Here is an 18,672-nt window from a genome sequence, read left to right as displayed (position 1 = left end):
GTAGCCGCAGAGGGGAGGATAGGTGAATGTATTTGTTAAAGTTGGTTTGATTACACCATTCACAATTCCGACAACGCCACCTTGGGAGTTTCACCCAAGGAAATATTAACACTGCTTTCAGTTATAGAGAGGACACATAGGTTTGAATACTAATGGAGCAGGAGACGCGGTTTCAAGTTATCAAAAATATACAATTTTATTTGGCACAAGTCACTAGTTAAAATGCAGTTAAATACAGTCACAGGACTGTAGCACAAAGGGGGGAAATGAATTAGGGCCTGAGGCTTACCAGTGGGGGGATAGGGTCGACGAGTGAGTGGAAGGATCCCCAAACAAACCAAACTTAAATCACCCCAGTCATACGTGCAGGAAATCAAATGCCTGGGGAGCACATCACACACAAAAGAGGAAAACCACCACCTTGGACACCAGCACCAGCACCTTCAGCTCTCAGTAACTAAGTAGGGAAACAGTTAATGGGGGCTAAATAAGTAAATCAAAGTTATAAACAAACACAATATCAAATATGTTCTCATAAGCAGATAAACATTTAAGAATAAAACAAATCAAAAGAGAAAAGGTTCAGTTAAACAAAAATAAACAATTACCTAGAATAAAATAAACAAACTAATTTAAAATCAAGTTTAAATCAAGTTGGCCAAAGTAAGTAAGTAAAGCAAGTTATAGAGGGAGTTGGCCCCAGGGTTCAGTGACGTCCACACTTCGAGTGTCGGCCCAAGCAAGGCAGCAGGAAGGCGTGCAGTTAAAGCAGCACTTTAACTGGTGAGCGAGCCTCCGCAGTAGGCGACGCAACGCTGGCCAGAAGCAGCAATCAGGAACCACAATGTGGTAACGGTAGCCCAAACATCCAGGCAGGCTCGACAGCAGTTGTGACGTTACTGCCGATACACGTACTTTCTCCGGGGAAGCAAAACATCAGATGTGCCTTAACCATTGGATTGGCCCTAGGTTTATGAATAAATACAAATACAGCATTAATATCAATAAAAGTAATGAGGTGGATTGACCAAATAGATTGCCGTACAGCGCACATACCGATCAGGCTTTCCTATCGATAACGCAGAGAGGGGAGAGCTTCATGCTTTTTATGGCTGCGTTGACAGGCTGCACCCGGAGGATCCTCCACTAGGTGAGGTAAAGCAGGGCTAAGTATCAATACGCTGGTAAATTGCAGAACCTTTCCTGAAGCAAGCAATGCCACTGCAACATACCTGCATCGGTGGCGGAAGCAAACACGGCAAACACGCAAGTGGGGCGGGTCTGTGTACCAACAAACAAGAGACAGCCAGCTAGAAACCTCTGCCCCTTTATAGGGTGCCCCCTGGCGGCGACACGCTCACAAGAGCCAAACGAGGAGAATATGCTTTACAAGGGATTAGGACTCTCATCCTGCTACAGTAAGGTAGACTAAAAGCTTTAGGAATCCAAAGTACAACATATAATAAATACCCTGTATCAAGATTGATGCAAAACAAGTGATATTTTACCTTTTTAGAGAGGTTTAGCAAAAGAAACTCCACCTCTGGGATCATTTGGGTGGAAATGGGCGTATTTGCCGTTTCTCTGGAACCTATTGGTCAATTGTGATGATTGACATCTCTTTTCAACCGTTAGAGCCAATAGAATCGAAGGGGAATTTCGACACACGTTACCATTGGGAAGTGATAGCTATGCGCACGCAGTTTGCCCAAAGCGAAGCCTAATTTACACTCTGAAGTCTGAAAACTTAAAACTAGGTTTATTGCTGATGGATTATCAGAAATCATTTCAAAGTGACACAGACACATTGGATTAACCTATGGATTCAGCAGCGTTTTTATCATTTTAATGCCATTGAAGACAACTTTTGATCAGACAACAACAAAGGTATGACATATTGCCGTGTTGGCTATGCTATGTGTTGTGATGTCTGTTTTTGTTTCTCATGTCGCGAGTTCTGATCATGGAGTGATGATAGCTACCTATCGAATCTGTGTAATCTCACGATGCTAATCGATGGGTTGGATGTGCAGTTACGATAAGTAATAAGGGTGTTATACCGTGAGTTCTGTGTTAACGGGGTTAGAATTTCTTCGCTCAGCGTTAGTCTTGTGTTTTTTTTTGCTAAAAATAAAAAAAATCATCAGTGAGCTGAGTTTTTTCCCGTTACATGGATATGAAACATTCATAGTTTATTAAATCTGAAGAAGCCCTCAGACACTGTTTCTTGCAGATGTTGTGGTTTCGGACCCGCTGAAGGGTCCGTGGGGCTTTCGAGAATACCATTGGGCTAAGTCAACCAGGGTTTACACAGTTTACACAATTTTCAAGTTCAATTCTTCAAGTATTTCGATCTCTCTGTCTGTACACACAAACTGAAAGATTGACGGTAAAGTTGACTTTGACTTGACTTCAGTTTGACCCTATAGAACAGGTTTCAACCATCTGCATTTACCATGCATGATCAGATAGCTGGACCATACAACTTTTAATTAGGTGGACACACTTTAAAATGTGTTACCAGGAAAAGGCATGGTTTCATTCATATAAATCATGGCTTGATTCAATTGAGGTCTACAACTGCATACTCACTGTATTGCTTACTGGCACCTAAATGCAGCAGAGCCTTCATCCATAATTACTTAATTAATGTTTTTTCCATAATGAAATCTGGCTCCTAGCATGGCCTCCAAACTAAACAAGGAAAAGTCAAGTTTAATCATTTGTTTTCTGCCGCAGAGCAGAAACTTTACTTTAATGACTTTTTAAAGAAATTGTTTGATATTTTGGAATCTCAATACCACTTTGGAGTGGGAGCTGCTGTGCATCTGTGGAGGATAGCTTCTATAGCAATAGCAACATTCATCAATATTATAATAATAATAATAATAATAATAAATTAATAATAATAATAATAATAATAATTATTATATTATTAATAATTGGGCGGTGGTGGCGAAGTCGATAGGGACTTGGCTTGGCAACTGGAAGGTCACCAGTTCAAGTCCCGGCAAGACCAAGTGCTACCGAGGTGTCCCTGAGCAAGGCACCGTTCCCTACACTGCTCCCCGGGCGCTGTTCAAAATGGCAGCCCACTGCTCCTAACACTAGAGAGGCTTCTCAATACTCAAATTTCCCCTCCTCGACTCCTCGGTCCTCCGGTAGTGACCCGGAAATGAATTTCAGCGCGCCATTTTGAAGGACGTCTCATTTCTCTAAATGCACACCGAGGACCGAGGATCGAGCGTCGAGGAGGCTCTCTGGAGGAGCTATAACCGAGGATACACTGATGGTTCCTCCACGGCTCCTCCGCGGATGCATTTCCGGGAACGGTGGAGGCGTGACGCACGGCCGGACTTATCTCAGCCAATGACAGCTCTGCATGCATCCCCTGGATATTATTTTAGAAACTGCTCTCATCGCAACGCGATGTTTACAGTGAGAACAGCTGTGAGGCCCTGCAGAAAGCAGAGCAGTGTGTAAAATAAATATCACTCAGTATAACAGACCTACTCTCTTTATTTGCTTTAGTTTAGTAGATATATACAAACAAAGAGTCGATATTTTTCTAAAACCATTTAGTGCTTCACATAATAAAATACACAACGGCTGTAGCCTGATTATGCTTTAGGAGCTGTAGGTGTGTGTGGTACAGTGTGTGTGTGTGTGTGTGTGTGTGTGTGTGTGTGTGTGTGTGTGTGTGTGTGTGTGTGTGTGTGTGTGTGTGTGTGTGTGTGTGTGTGTGTGTGTGTGTGTGTGTGTGTGTGTGTGTGTGTGGTACAGTGTGTAGGTGTGTCCTGTACAGTGTGTAGGTGTGTGTGTGGTACAGTGTGTGCGCAGATGCGGCGGACAGACAGGTCTTAGTTGGTTTGGTGTCCTCTGCTTACTTTTAATACTTGCAAATACAACTTTTGGCCCGTAATTTCAATTCCCCATTTCAGCGACCAGAGAGAGGGGGGGGATATATCCAGTCTCTGATTGTGTTACGTTATTATGAGAGTGCTCTCATACTTTAAATTGCATATATTTATATAAATATATTTGTGTGTGTGTGTCCGCATCTGTAGCCTGTTATTGTCTCATTATACCGCACTCTCAATTAATTCAAGGTAAATATGTGGGGGAACAATGTTCAGCTGATCTAACAGAGATTATAAAATATGACAAAACACTCGACAGCTGATGCAGCTGTTGCCACGTCATAATGAACGGACGTCGCTTTAATATGACCGCTCAGAGGAGAGGAGTTCTCATTTCTTTAAACGTCTGCTGCTTCCCCTCCTCTCTCCTCGGTTCCCCTCCTCGGTCCTCCGCTCGCATCTCCTGTGGGCGGGACTAAGTCTCGAGGAGGGGAGTCGAGGAGGGGAAATTTGAGTATTGAGAAGCCTCTTAGGATGGGTCAAATGCAGAGAAACAATTTCCCCACGGGGATTAATAAAGTATATCAAATCAAAATCAAATCAAATTAATTACATTTTTATTATAGCGCTTTTCCAGGTGCTCAAAGCGCTTTACAAATACACATTACACATATCAGACATGTAACAGTCATTACTGTGGACAATACCCACTACCTATCAGCGGGTTTGCATCCAAAATGAATTAAGTATGTGCACAAATATAAACGCCCTTACAAAGAGAAGCACTAGGCAGAAACAGTGTTATAATATAATAAATGACATCTACAGGTTTAATGACAACTATAGTCATCCCAACAGAGATAAGACAGCTAATGCTATACTAACTGAGGGTTTCAAAACATCATCCCATTATTGATCATTCTCGAGCGATAGAATTACTAACAAAGAACTGCCAACAGAGCACATATAAACTAATAAAAGACTGGCTTATCTAAAGCCAGTTGAGTAGCACTTGAAATACTTGGCTCTATGAAACCTGATGTACTTATATGATTCTGTTTTCTTTAAGGTTGCGTCTTCCTGGTCGAATGTACTTATTGTAAGTCGCTTTGGATAAAAGCGTCAGCTAAATGCAATGTAATAATGTAATGATAATTCATCTCCATGTATATGTACGTATACTGCCATATTTCATGTTTTAAATCATATTCCCGCAGTGTAGTAGTTTGTGTTACTGTGGTTTAGCAGGTGGCTGACATCCAACACATTCAGCCGGTGTGACTAAAGACACACCGGAGGGCGCCGGAGGGTGCGCTGGATGGGGCCGGAGGGCGCGCTGGATGGGGCCGGAGGGCGCGCTGGATGGGGCCGGAGGGCGCACTGGATGGGGCCGGAGGGCGCCGGAGGGTGCGCTGGATGGGGCTGGATGGGGCCGGAGGGCGCGCTGGATGGGGCCGGAGGGCGCGCTGAATGGGGCCGGAGGGCGCGCTGGATGGGGCCGGAGGGCGCGCTGGATGAGGCCGGAGGGCGCGCTGAATGGGGCCGGAGGGCGCGCTGAATGGGGCCGGAGGGCGCGCTGAATGGGGCCGGAGGGCGCGCTGGATGGGGCCGGAGGGCGCGCTGGATGAGGCCGGAGGGCGCGCTGGATGTTATCTGGCATAGTGAAAAGCTGCAGTTACCACCTTCGGAACATTGGATAGATCCGAAAGTACATCACTGGAGATGCGTGCAAGGCAGCAGTCCAGACCCTTGTTGCTTCGCATGGATTACTGCTCCACTCTGTTATTAGGAATTCCACAACAACACATCCATCGCCTGCAATTAGTACAGAACAATGCAGCGCGTCTCATCTCTAGAGCTGCATTAGACGACCACATCTCGCCAGTGCTCGCTGAGCTGCACTGGATTCCCTGTCATCTCAGAATCCAATTCCGAATCCTGACATATGTCTATAAGTGTCTGCACCACCTGGCACCCAGCTACCTCCAAGACATCCTACAGATCTACACCCCGCGCCGCTGTCCACACAACATATATATGTATATATATATATATATTGGAACGCGTCTTGACCGCCCTCCGGCGCGCCCTCCGGCCCCATTCAGCGCGCCCTACGGCAGGGAGAAACAGGTACATTTTTACATTTTAAACAAGATTTCTTGTCTTATAATATGTCTTTGAACATTTAGGTTACTTAATCCATAAGCAAACATAAATTGCAATGGGTCCACAAGTAACCATAATTCCCATATAGAATATTGCATTACATGATCTTTAAAGATGAATTACAGTTTATTTTCTCTCTGTATGTTTCCTCATTTAATTCAATGTGTTTGGTTAACCTAAATGTTTAAAACGGTCTCCATTGTCCCTTTCACACCAGCGCCTTTTCAGCTCCGGCTCGGAGCTAGAGCCTGAAAAGTGCCGGGTTTTCCTGTTCACACCGCAGCGGCGCCGGCTCTTAGCTCCGGAATCCGCTTCATTTCCAGCTCCAACAAATTGTCGGTCCAGAGGCAAGAGCTTTGGAGCTAAGAGGCGACGTCGCTTACGTCTCTCTTACGTCGAGGCGTGCAGGAAACTAAACCCACCTCCCATGGGTCGACTGTCAGCCTGCCTACAAGCAGTAGTGCTTATAAACACACTTTATAAAGTCAGGCAACACTAACCAGGCTTCGTGTGGTTCTGTTTATTTGTGCCTTACTTTGACCATCCGTTCACTGTTATCGATCATTGTGGAGAGAGGCAGACGTGTTGTTTTGTATTATTGCAGCTATCGGATGCAAGTAGTCAGTTTAGCTTCGGTTGCTATGCCAACATCACCCGTTTTATACCAGAGAAACTTTCATAACAGCGTTGTGATACCAAACAGTGTCAATTCAGACTGACACACATTCACTTAGGCTAAGGGGAACTGGGGATATGCATCAGCTGCTTGTGTGAGTCGGACAGTGAATACTTTAGAGCGGCCGCTGCAGTGTGAGCTAACCGGGAGCTAACGGGAGAATAAACTCCGTGGAAGAGCAGCACTGCAGCGGTCGGTAAATGCTGCAGAAACACATTAATAAACAATGAACCACGGCACTCTGGAGAAAAGCATAAGGTTGGAGAAGTCGTTATTCAATTTATTCTGGCTTCGTGTGATTAAAAGCAACACGATCATCGACCCGACGCTGTTGTTGTTGTTGTGAGCGCCGTAATGGCTGCCGTTGGGGGGCAAATCAGCGATGTAAACGGTGACGTCATGACGCAGCAGGGGCAGCTCTGGGGCGCCAGTGGGCCGTGTGAACAGAGCGGGAGCTGAAAAGGGAAACCGGAGCTGAACCAGAAAAGCTCCCGCTCGGAGCTAGAAACTGAAAGGCGCTGGTGTGAAAGCCGCACATGAGTATCCTGCCGTTAGAAATGTATGATACTTTATCTGCATCAGATTAAGCCTTTTTAGTTTTGAAATACTGATTTGGCAAGATCTTTTTGATCCTTAAAACAATTAAATCTGGGCAAATCTCGATAAACGGTTTGTGGTGAGTTGCAACTGGTTCTGCTTGAATATATGACCTAAACCGGTTTCCTTCTACACAATTGAATGATGAATATGGGCGAGTGTTGTAAGCAACACAGGCAAACGTATGGTCTAAAGAGAAAGTGTTGCTCCAAATGCAGAAATAAAGAAGCAAGCCAATGTCAACAACATCGTACAAAGCAGACACAATAAACATGTGTGCTCTTTTTTTAATATACTGTTAGAATATAATTTAAAATGGAGTTGTCACAATAGAAACAGATACTTTTTTTAAGAACAATTATGAATGTAAAAAAAGCAGTAAACAATAGTTCAAGCTATGAATCTAATTTTACCACAAAATAAACACAGCCAAGATGTAGACGTTGATCGGGCAGTGGCATCAGATGAGTAGAAAACTCGGTTGGGAGTTACATATTTCCCCTCGCCTTACTCTGAATATGGAGAGCTCATCTGTAAAAGGAAAAGGAGAACATTACCAGCCGCAGAACAGGACTCGTCTATAAACTTTACTCGTTTTTCGGATGACCTTCCCTGTCTGCGGCTCTCACTCAGTTTAAGAAATACATAAAGCTGGATGACCTTCAAATGTTCATTCAAAACGAGTCTATAGACCAGGGGTGGCCAACCAGTCAGAGGTTAAGAGCCACATGTTTCTCTGTTACTGCAAAGAGCCACATCAGACACACATGCCCCTTTCACACCAGCGCCTTTTCAGCTCCGGCTCGGAGCTAGAGCCTGAAAAGCGCCGGGTTTTCCAGTTCACACCGGAGCTGCGCCGGCTCTTAGCTCCGGAATCCGCTTCATTTCCAGCTCCAAAAAATTGTCGGTCCAGAGGCAAGAGCTTTGGAGCTAAGAGGTGGCGTCGCTTACGTCTCTCTTACGTCGAGGCGTGCAGGAAACTAAACCCACCTCCCATGGGTCGACTGTTATGCCTGCCTACAAGCAGTAGTGCTTATAAACACACTTTATAAAGTCAGGCAACACTAACCAGGCTTCGTGTGGTTCTGTTTATTTGTGCCTTACTTTGACCATCCGTTCACTGTTATCGATCATTGTGGAGAGAGGCAGACGTGTTGTTTTGTATTATTGCAGCTATCGGATGCAAGTAGTCAGTTTAGCTTCGGTTGCTATGCCAACATCACCCGTTTTATACCAGAGAAACTTTCATAACAGCGTTGTGATACCAAACAGTGTCAATTCAGACTGACACACATTCACTTAGGCTAAGGGGAACTGGGGATATGCATCAGCTGCTTGTGTGAGTCGGACAGTGAATACTTTAGAGCGGCCGCTGCAGTGTGAGCTAACCGGGAGCTAACGGGAGAATACACTCCGTGGAAGAGCAGCCAGCACTGCAGCGGTCGGTAAATGCTGCAGAAACACATTAATAAACAATGAACCACGGCACTCTGGAGAAAAGTATAAGGTTGGAGAAGTCGTTATTCAATTTATTCTGGCTTCGTGTGATTAAAAGCAACACGACCATCGACCCGACGCAGTTGTTGTTGTGAGCGCCGTAATGGCTGCCGTTGGATGGCAAATCAGCGATGTAAACGGTGACGTCATGACGCAGCAAGGGCAGCTCTGGGGCGCCAGTGGGCGGTGTGCACAGAGCGGGAGCTGAAAAGGGAAACCGGAGCTGAATCAGAAAAGCTCCCGCTCGGAGCTAGAAACTGAAAAGCGCTGGTGTGAAAGCCGCAACAGTCACTGATACCGCTTGTTTCAGTTTTTTGTTTTCTGGAGACAAGATTTCAACCACGTCACTGATGCATCTTTGTGGCATTGGGATATATATTTTTTAAATCCTCTGGAGCAGAGAGAGGAGCTGTGGATTATTGTTATTGATTAATGCATCAGTGTTTCTTAGGGTCAAAAACACTAAACTCACAACTTCAAATGAAAGCGTTTAGTTTATTTAATAAAAGAGCTCATGTTCAATGTGAAAAGTGACAGTAGTCATAGATTATTTGCAATTTAGTGCTACATATATATTTAAAAAAATTAAATAATATATATATATATATTTTTTTTTTAAAAGAGGGAAACAGTTTTAAATGTAATTATTGTGCTTTATTTCACACCAGAACCATAACCATAACACAAACTTTTAAACAATGAGAACAATAAATAAAATAAATGACAAGAATTCGTATTAAATAAAATTAATACATGTCTTACAGACAGGCCTCGTGGTGTCCGTAAGCTTGCCCTCACTGTCAGAGATATCGCTCAAGTACTTCCAAATTTCGCTTCTGGCGTCTTTTTTGTCAACAAGCCGAGGCGCAGCGGCAGCTGCACTCCCACTTGCAGTCATGATGCTTCTCGTTTTCTGAGATGGGTCTGTCTGCAGACCGCAGCAAGGAGGCGTTTCCTATAGGGGCGTTTCCTATAGGGGCGTTTCCTAACTTTTTTTATCCAGCTGCTTTTATAAATCCTCGCAGAAGAAGTCATTGTTCGAGTGATGGGAATTCCGGCTCTTCTTGCTGAGCCGGACCATTTGGCTCACCAAGAAGAGCTGGCTCTTTCGGCTCTTCAGTTTACCACATATTATACCTTTTAATTAAATCAAATGTAGCCCTGTTTTGACTAATTATTTATATGTGTACACATATATCACTTAAATTATTCAAGACATCCTTTGTACTAAAGTATTCAAAAGTAAAAATTACATGTTTAATATAAATTATTTGCTGTGGTCAATTGTTTTCATTGCATTTACAGACCCGTGTAACTCTCTGATACCACCCAATGAATGCATTGACTTGCTTGTAGAACCACGCTACACAAAACAGATGGCAACACCGATAAAAACTATTTAAAAAAAGGGGCTACTGTATCAACCTAAATAAAGTATATAAATATATATATTTTTCTCCCTGCAGGAGAGGGGAGCGTGCTTTGAGATCAACTGCTAGGCTGCAGCGGGGAGAAGAGGGGGACAAAAAGTAGGAAGAGAAGTAATGGGTCAGAAACCCTCCTTTTTACGCAGCGGTCCAGACATAGACATCATAGCTACGGCGACATAGTTGCCAGTTACTTTTGGCATTAGGGCAGGGATATCTTTCAAGGTTTGACATAATGAATTGTGCTACTTTTAAAGCAAGCAACGATGTTTTCAAATCTGTAATCAAAAAGCTACTCAAAAACACTATAGAAGCAATTCCTGCCGTTGTTACGTTAGTTCTAACAGTAACAACGGACTACTTTTCTTAGCGGATGCATGTCAATTTAAATCAATACAAAAAACTATTTTTTAAATCAATAAAATCTTTTTCTAAATCCATAAAAGCATTTCAATTATTATTGGGAGTCATGTCGTTACTTTGTTGAGAATGTGGCCATGTGTAATAAGCGGGATAATGTCCACATTGCACATTGCATAATGTGCCTTCATGCCGATCTAGATCCCTCCGCAAAAACAAAACAAAAAACGTCTCGTTCGCGGGAGAGAGCCGGCTCCCGTCGTTCACTATAGGAAACGCCCCTATAGGAAACGCCCCTATAGGAAACGCCTCCTTGCTGCGGTCTGCAGACAGACTCTATTGCGTTTTCTCACATGCTCTGGCAGCTAGCGCGTGCACGAGAGAGGGGAGGGACTTGAGCGTGCTTGAGAGGGGCGGGACTGCAGACAGGACTGCAGTGCAGGGAGTGGAAGCAGAGCGCTGAACACACACGGCTCTTATTAAAACGGCGCTTTCTCACCGGAGTACTTCCCCCCGTCATTCTTAAAGTACCGATACTAATGAAACGGAGGAATCGTAACGTTTTTAACGGCAGAGTATCGCGGTATACCTTTCAAGTATCGGTACACCGTGCAACACTTGTCAGGAGTCAGTGTCTCTCCCCCAAACTCTCACACATAAAATTCGATATGAACTGAAGAGCCCCATGAAACTAGGCAAAGAGCCGCATGCGGCTCGAGAGGCGCGGGTTAGCCACCACTGATATAGATCATGGGCGGCGCCAGAGATTTTCTTTTGGGGCGCTGTGGGGTTGCTTGACGTTTCATAGAGGGTGCTCAAACATGTAGGGTTTCCCATTAAGCTACAGTGGAAACACTCCCCACTCACAGTGCACCCGCGACTGTTACAGTGAAGGCTCGATAATCAGCTCACGGCATTTACAGTTCCAAGAGAAAGTATGTGAACCCTTTGGATTCTCCACACATAGCGTTGTGTGTTCCTTCCAAACAACTCAGCTTTGGTTTCATCTGTCCACAGAACATGTTGCCAGTCGTGCTGTGGAACATCCAGGTGCTCTTTTGCAAACTTCAAACGTGCAGACAGCAGTGGCTTCCTCCATGGTGTCCTCCATGCACTCCATTCTTGTTCAGTGTTTTACGTGTCGTAGATTCGTCAACAGAGATATTAGCATGTGCCAGAGATTTCTTTAAGTCTCTAGCTGACACTCTAGGACTCTTCTTCACCTCATTGAGCATTCTGCGCTGTGCTCTTGCAGTCATCTTTACAGGACGGCCACTCCTAGGGAGAGTAGCAGCAGTGCTGAACTTTCTCCATGTATAGACAACTTGTCTTATCGTGGACTGATGACCATCAAGGCTTTCAGAGATACTTCTGGAACCCTTTCCAGCTTTATGCAAGTCAACAATTGTTAATGGTAGGTCTTCTGAGAGCTCTTCTGAGCGAGGCATGGCTCACATCTGGCAATGCTTCTTAAGAATAGCTAATTCAAAAGTGGTGTGTATTTCTTATAGGGCAGGGAAGCTTTAACCAACACCTCCAATCTCGTCTCATTGATTGGACTCCAGGTTGGCTGACTCCTGACTCCAATTAGCTCTTGGAGAAGTCTTTAGCCTAGGCAAGGGGTTCACATACTTGTTCCACCCTGCACTGTGAATGTTTACATGGGGTGTTCAATAAAAACATGAAAACATATCATTGTTTGTGTGGTATTAGTTTAAGCAGACTGTGTTTGTCTATTGTTGTGACTTAGATGAAGATCAGAACACATTTTATGACCAACTTATGCAGAAATCCAGGTCATTCCAAAGGGTTCACATACTTTTTCTTGCAACTGTAGGTGTAAGCAGGGGTAAAGTGCTGTTTTTTATAAGTCGAGGGTGGACCTAATGTCCTAGGGGGGTCCGAGGGCATATTCCCCCCGGAAGATTCTTTTTTAAATATATAAGTTAAAAGCATCAATCTGGTGCACTTTGAGAGCAACATGAAGAGATCTATGGATACCTCTCTCAACACCCAGATGAAACAGAACTGTAAGCAGATTTTCTATTTCTTTATGGATATTTTACAGATCACCCTTTTAAACTGTATTCTTGTTTTACTGTCATATAGTATTTCATACCTGTTTTTCATTTATTCTCTTATTTTTGAACTATAATGATCATATAAAGTTGTGCCTTGGAAATACTTGTTTACATAAATGGAGATCAGACAGTTTGAGACCTGAATAACTAAATGTATCTATCTAAACACAGAGAGACTCCTTTACCTCACTGAGCTGACGTTATCTGACAGGAGAGGGCTTTCCTTTCACTTTGTTTTACACTGAACAAAAATATAAATGCAACACTTTTGTTTTTGCTCCCATTTTTGAGATGAACTCAAAGATCTAAAACATTTTCTATATACACAAAATAACCATTTCTCTCAAATATTGTTCACAAATCTGAAAACATCTGTGATAGTGAGCACTTCTCCTTTGCCGAGATAATCCATCCCACCTCATAGGTGTGGCATATCAAGATGCTGATTAGACAGCATGGTTATTGCACAGGTGTGCCTTAGGCTGGCCACAATAAAAGGCCACTCTGAAACGTGCAGTTTTGCTTTATTGGGGGGGTCTGGGGGGGTCCGAAAACCAGTCAGTGTGACCACCATTTGCCTCACGCAGTGCAACACATCTCCTTCGCATAGAGTTGATCAGGTTGATTGTGGCCTGTGGAATGTTGGTCCACTCCTCTTCACTGGCTGTGCCAAGTTGCTGGATATTGGCAGGAACTGGAACACGCTGTCGTAAACGCCGATCCAGAGCATCCCAAACATGCTCAATGGGTGACATGTCCGGTGAGTATGCTGGCCATCCAAGAACTGGGATGTTTTCAGCCTCCAGGAATTGTATACAGATCCTTGCAACATGGGGCCGTGCATTATCATGCTGCAACATGAGGTGATGGTCGTGGATGAATGGCACAACAATGGGCCTCAGGATCTCGTCACGGTATCTCTGTGCATTCACAATGCCATCAATAAAATGCACCTGTGTTCGTCATCCATAACATACGCCTGCCCATACCATAACCCCACCACCACCATGGGCCACTCGATTCACAACATCGACATCAGAAAACCGCTCACCCACACGACGCCACACACGCTGTCTGCCATCTGCCCTGAACAGTGAAAACCGGGATTCATCCGGGAAGAGAACACCTCTCCAACGTGCCAGACGCCATCGAAAGTGAGCATTTTCCCACTCAAGTCGGTTACGACGACGAACCGGAGTCAGGTCGAGACCCCGATGAGGACGACGAGCATGCAGATGAGCTTTCCTGAGACGGTTTCTGACAGCAGAAATTCTTTGGTTATGCAAAGCGATTGTTGCAGCAGCTGTCCGAGTGGCTGCTCTCAGACCATCTTGGAGGTGAACATGCTAGATGTGGAGGTCCTGGGCTGGTGTGATTACACTTGGTCTGCGGTTGTGAGGCCGGTTGGATGTACTGCCAAATTCTCTGAAACGCCTTTGGAGACGGCTTATGGTAGAGAAATGAACATTCAATTCACGGGCAACAGCTCTGGTGGACATTCCTGCTGTCAGCATGCCAATTGCACGCTCCCTCAAAACTTGCGACATCTGTGGCATTGTGCTGTGTGATAAAACTGCACGTTTCAGAGTGGCCTTTTATTGTGGCCAGCCTAAGGCACACCTGTGCAATAACCATGCTGTCTAATCAGCATCTTGATATGCCACACCTGTGAGGTGGGATGGATTATCTCGGTGCTCACTGTCACACATTTTTTCAGATTTGTGAACAATATTTCAGAGAAATGGTTATTTTGTGTCTTTAGAAAATGTTTTAGATCTTTGAGTTCATCTCATGAAAAATGGGAGCAAAAACAAAAGTGTTGCATTTCTATTTTTGTTCAGTGTAGTAACAGCTTCTAATATCCGTTAGCGTAGCTAGCTAACCAGATGCTAACAACAACAATCTCCGGTACCGGTGCTCTCTCTCTCTCGCTCACTCACTCACTCACTCGTGCACTCGTGCCACACACACAGAGCCATGCTTTAAACACCCAGAAGTACTTGTACTGTACTGTAGAGCAACAGTCAGGACAGTATAACCTGATAAACTAAGTCAAAGTTATGGGCCCAGGAAAATATTGCCCCAACAGGTACAGTCCACCAAATAGCAAAGAATGGCAAACTCACGCTGTTAATGTCGAAGCATAGGTGCTCACTCAGCATGTCAAACTCCCCAGGAGTCATCGGGGGCTCAGGAGACTGACAGGAAGAGGGTGTGGTGGTGGTATTAGAGCTGCAATCACAGCGAAAGGCAGAGTGAGTCCAGAGACAGTGAGGCTGCTTCTGTGATATTATAGCATTTTCTAGATAATTTTCAGTTGTGTCATTCTTAGGGTTGGGTACCGAGAACCGGAACCGGTTCCGAACCGGAACCGGAACCGGTTCCCACATTTCGATTCCAACGGCATCATTTAGACATGTGAATTTCGGTTCCGCTTTTCGATGCCTGAGGAAATGTTTCTCGCCGCTCTCCGTAGCCTACTGTATGACTGCGGCGGGGCGGGAAATGTAGCGTTGTACCAGCGTTGTACCCATAGATATATGATATAAACACGTGTTTATATATATCTATGGTTGTACCCAGCGCCATATTATATTATACTATTATATGGCTCTGGTTGTACCTACACTTCCTACAGTGTAACCTGAGACCAGGGCCGGCCCGTCACACTGGCGTTATAGATGTTCACCTAGGGCGCCAGATCCGTGGAGGCGCTGCGCTGACAGCTCTGGGAGAAAACATTTTTTTTGACCGTTGGTGCTCATCCTAATTTTCGGTCTTGATGTAACAACATTCATAATTAAGTAATTGTAACACCCTTTTCATCCTGGTTACACTTTTCATTCGCCCTGTACGATGGGCGCTGTAAGTGATGAAAATGGGGGATGTTGGCTTATCTGGCGCCCGCAGCTCACAGCCAACATGCGAGTGAGCGTGGGAGCGAGCGAGGGAGAAAGGGAGGGCGCACCGGTACGCGCTGTTGTTATTAGCATCTGGTGCTAGCTGCTCTAACGGAAGAAGAAGAAGATGTTTCTACAATGATGTGGAGGAGAGTCCTCTCCAGTCAGACTGAGGCTGATAACTACAGCTCAGTGAGGTAAAGGACTCTGAGTGTTAGATAGTTCACTTTAGTCTAAGTTATCTCAATTCACAAACAGATTGAAGCATTTCACTTTAAAATGTTCAAACCTTTCTTCCCCGTATGCCTGAGAAGGCAGGTATGCTTGTTTTTCTCAACAAGAACTGTTTTTAAATGGGGGGGGGGGTTCCTTTAAAAGTTGGACTCTTGCACTGTTGTAGCTTCAGTGGTTCTCAGGTTACAGTTACATAGCAGTGAATATAAACAGACTGATTCATGTGAATATTACTGTAAACTAACCTGTGTAAAAGTTTCTAGAATAAATGTAATTGTTTTGGTGGAAGAAGCATGTATCATTTTGTTACCCTGCCCCTCAAAGAATCGGAATTAAGAACCGTTAAGAACCGGAATCGAAAAGTAGAATCTGAATCTGAATCAGAATCGTGGAAATTCAAACGATACCCAACCCTAGTCATTCTCCTATTGGTTGATTTGATAGCACACTCAATATCCCATAGTCATCATCTTAAGTCTGATAACTACACGTCAGGGTAAAATTGATGATCAAAAATGTACAAGTCTCTCAATGAACTCACCGCAATTGTGAGATTGGGATCAGGGTAGATGTTATGTATGGATGGACTGGAAGAGAAGAGAGATTAGTGTTAGTGATTTAAATCAACCACTGAGAAACATGAATGGTTTGCACTCTTACCTTTGCTTGGCTGAATGTTGTAAAGCCGTCCGAAGGCTTCATCTTTGGGAATGTCGGGGTAGAGGAACTTGAGCGGGTTCTCTGGGACCACCCCCTCTGAGATCACTTTGTAGTCTCGAATGATGTCGGCAAATGGTAGGGCACTAAGCCGATTTTTGGTGTATGGCTCCACAGAGTTGAATTTAACCTCTCCTGTTGTGAAAAGACAGCGTTAGCATAGCGGAGCATCAATAAAGAAAACAGGAACTATGTAAGAGAAACTTTAAAGAGCTAAGTGCATGGGTTTCTCCTCACCATTGTCGCCGTGCTCCACCCAGGTGAACGTTATGCCTCCCAGGTGGCTCTCACTGAAGCGTAGGAGGAATGTGCCTGGCTCTTTGTCCTTCAGCAGAGTGCGCTCCATCTCTTTGCTCACAAAACCCATGATATAGCTGTATGGATGGCGCAAGGGAAAATAACAACAATATTATTTCCTGCTTCTTCTACCACTTTTTAGTTGGGGGGAGGAGGGGGGGGTGAGTCTGGGGTGACCCAGGGTCTTACTTCTCATTCCAGACTGGCATCAAATGCTTCTTGATGAGCTCTAGGATGGAGTCCAGCCACATCCAGAAACTGAATGGCTTCCCTGAAATATTCTCCTTAAAGAATGTTCGACACATTGAAGGGGTACAATGAGTTCTTTGGACATTAAAACATGACTGAAGAGATGTAACGTAATGAAATGGAATGTAGGGTCCAGGGTCATCGAAACAGCATGGGGCACAGATCATTCTATCCCATTGGCCACTAGTTGGCACAACCAAATTGGAGATGAAACCACATGGTACATGAGGAATTGAACACTTACCTTGGACAACTTGGACCAGGATACTTGATAGTCACTACAGGAGGCATGCTGGCCTACAGCAACACACAGTAAACAACATGAATGACTACTACCCAACACCGTGAGCCTGCAAAGACTAACAGCTATAATGCCAAGATGAACTCGTGTGGTAAAAAGGGGCGCTATTCTGATCATATCAGGTGTCTATCAGTATGTAGTGTCTCTCCTGGGACATGTCTCAAACCTTTATTTATTCAGATTGGTCCCATTGAGATCATAGATCTCTTTTTCAAGGGAGACCTGCAGCATATAGATTCCACATGAAACATAAAACAATAAAGGACATCATACATTATATTTACAGGATACATAGTTACCGACATTTACAAGTGCCCATTGTATCAGCAAGCATTTCATTTTGCCTAGCTCCATGTCTCCATGCTTTAATGGTCAAAAAGCTCTTTATTTGTTCTCATACTGTCTGTGCTGCAGCACCTCTTTTCACCCTCTGTCTGAAACCAGAGCCCAGTCTGCTCTCATTGGTTAGCTGGCTGGCTCTGTTGTGATTGGTCAACCGCATAGCGATGTCCCGCCCCTTAGCCAATCACAAAGGATGTGACACATAGTGATGTCAATATACGGAAGTAAACAAAGGAGTCCAATGGAGGCTTTTTTAGGCAGGGGGGGAGAAACTCACTCGAGAGGGAACACAGGGATTTTAGCCTAGAACATTAACAGGAGAGGGAACAGCACCAAATCAGAAAAGGGCCCCTTCAAATGCCACCTGAAACATGCGCTATCCCAAAATCTAGATTTCTAAATATACAGTACAAATGTGTTGTTTGAAAGCTGCAGGGCAGACATACCGAGAAGCTTTCCTCCCAGCATGCTGAGCTGCTCCTTGTTGAGGCCTTTACCAGCGAAGGTTGAGAATTGCCAGCTGAGGACCTCAGAGAGCTGGCTCCAGGTGGCCCGAGGGGGGTTTCCAAAGAACGCCAAGTTCTGTGGATTAGAGGAAAGGGGTGGGAAAAAGGTAAAAGTGGAGTAGTTGGGATGTGTGTCGAGACGAGAGCCCTGTTCAACTGCACCATACAATAAATCCTCTAAAAACGATCATAAAAGATGAATCAACTGCTTTCTAAAACAGTTTAACCCTAACCCTTTTAGCTCTAAGGTCCTGAGAGGACAAAAACATCTGTGTCAAAATTCTTACACTACAGCTTACATATGTATATTATTTTCTACTTGCACCGAGTACTGTTTTTTAACATTAGTCCTGATCATAACCACCACATATTTAGTCATTTTGACTGTTAAGTGAGACACAAGGGTTTAACAAATTCCGAACCTTCATGAAGGTAGAGAATACTGCAGGACTGTTGTATTAG

At 44.3% G+C, this 18,672-nt stretch overlaps 1 protein-coding gene and 1 long non-coding RNA gene across 4 annotated transcripts in view; both read right to left on the bottom strand.

The window, feature by feature from the left end:
* Positions 1-170: 170 nt before the first annotated feature.
* On the bottom strand, positions 171-1,338 carry LOC117466911 (uncharacterized). The gene is made up of 2 exons (XR_004554312.2): positions 1,057-1,338; positions 171-965 (listed from the first exon to the last, which is right to left on the bottom strand). It is a non-coding gene; the product is annotated as an uncharacterized lncRNA (long non-coding RNA).
* Positions 1,339-7,538: 6,200 nt separating this feature from the next.
* stat4 (signal transducer and activator of transcription 4) overlaps positions 7,539-18,672 on the bottom strand; it is a 42,661-nt gene continuing 31,527 nt past the window's right edge. For 2 of the 3 annotated variants that reach the window (XM_034109802.1, XM_034109803.1), the window contains exons 17-24: positions 18,151-18,286; positions 17,306-17,358; positions 17,002-17,096; positions 16,753-16,889; positions 16,459-16,650; positions 16,340-16,385; positions 14,791-14,896; positions 7,539-7,830 (exon numbers count right to left, since the gene is read on the bottom strand). In XM_034109802.1, the coding sequence (XP_033965693.1) occupies positions 7,807-7,830; positions 14,791-14,896; positions 16,340-16,385; positions 16,459-16,650; positions 16,753-16,889; positions 17,002-17,096; positions 17,306-17,358; positions 18,151-18,286 (789 nt within the window). In that variant the 3' untranslated portion in view covers positions 7,539-7,806. The remainder of the gene's footprint in view (positions 7,831-14,790; positions 14,897-16,339; positions 16,386-16,458; positions 16,651-16,752; positions 16,890-17,001; positions 17,097-17,305; positions 17,359-18,150; positions 18,287-18,672) is intronic. The other variant, XM_034109804.1, reaches the window with a different exon arrangement.

This window comes from Pseudochaenichthys georgianus, chromosome 21 (genome assembly GCF_902827115.2).
Source record: "Pseudochaenichthys georgianus chromosome 21, fPseGeo1.2, whole genome shotgun sequence".
Taxonomy (NCBI): Eukaryota; Metazoa; Chordata; class Actinopteri; order Perciformes; family Channichthyidae; genus Pseudochaenichthys; species Pseudochaenichthys georgianus.
Note: the sequence above shows the minus strand (reverse complement) of the source record. Positions and strands in the feature narration are given on the sequence as shown.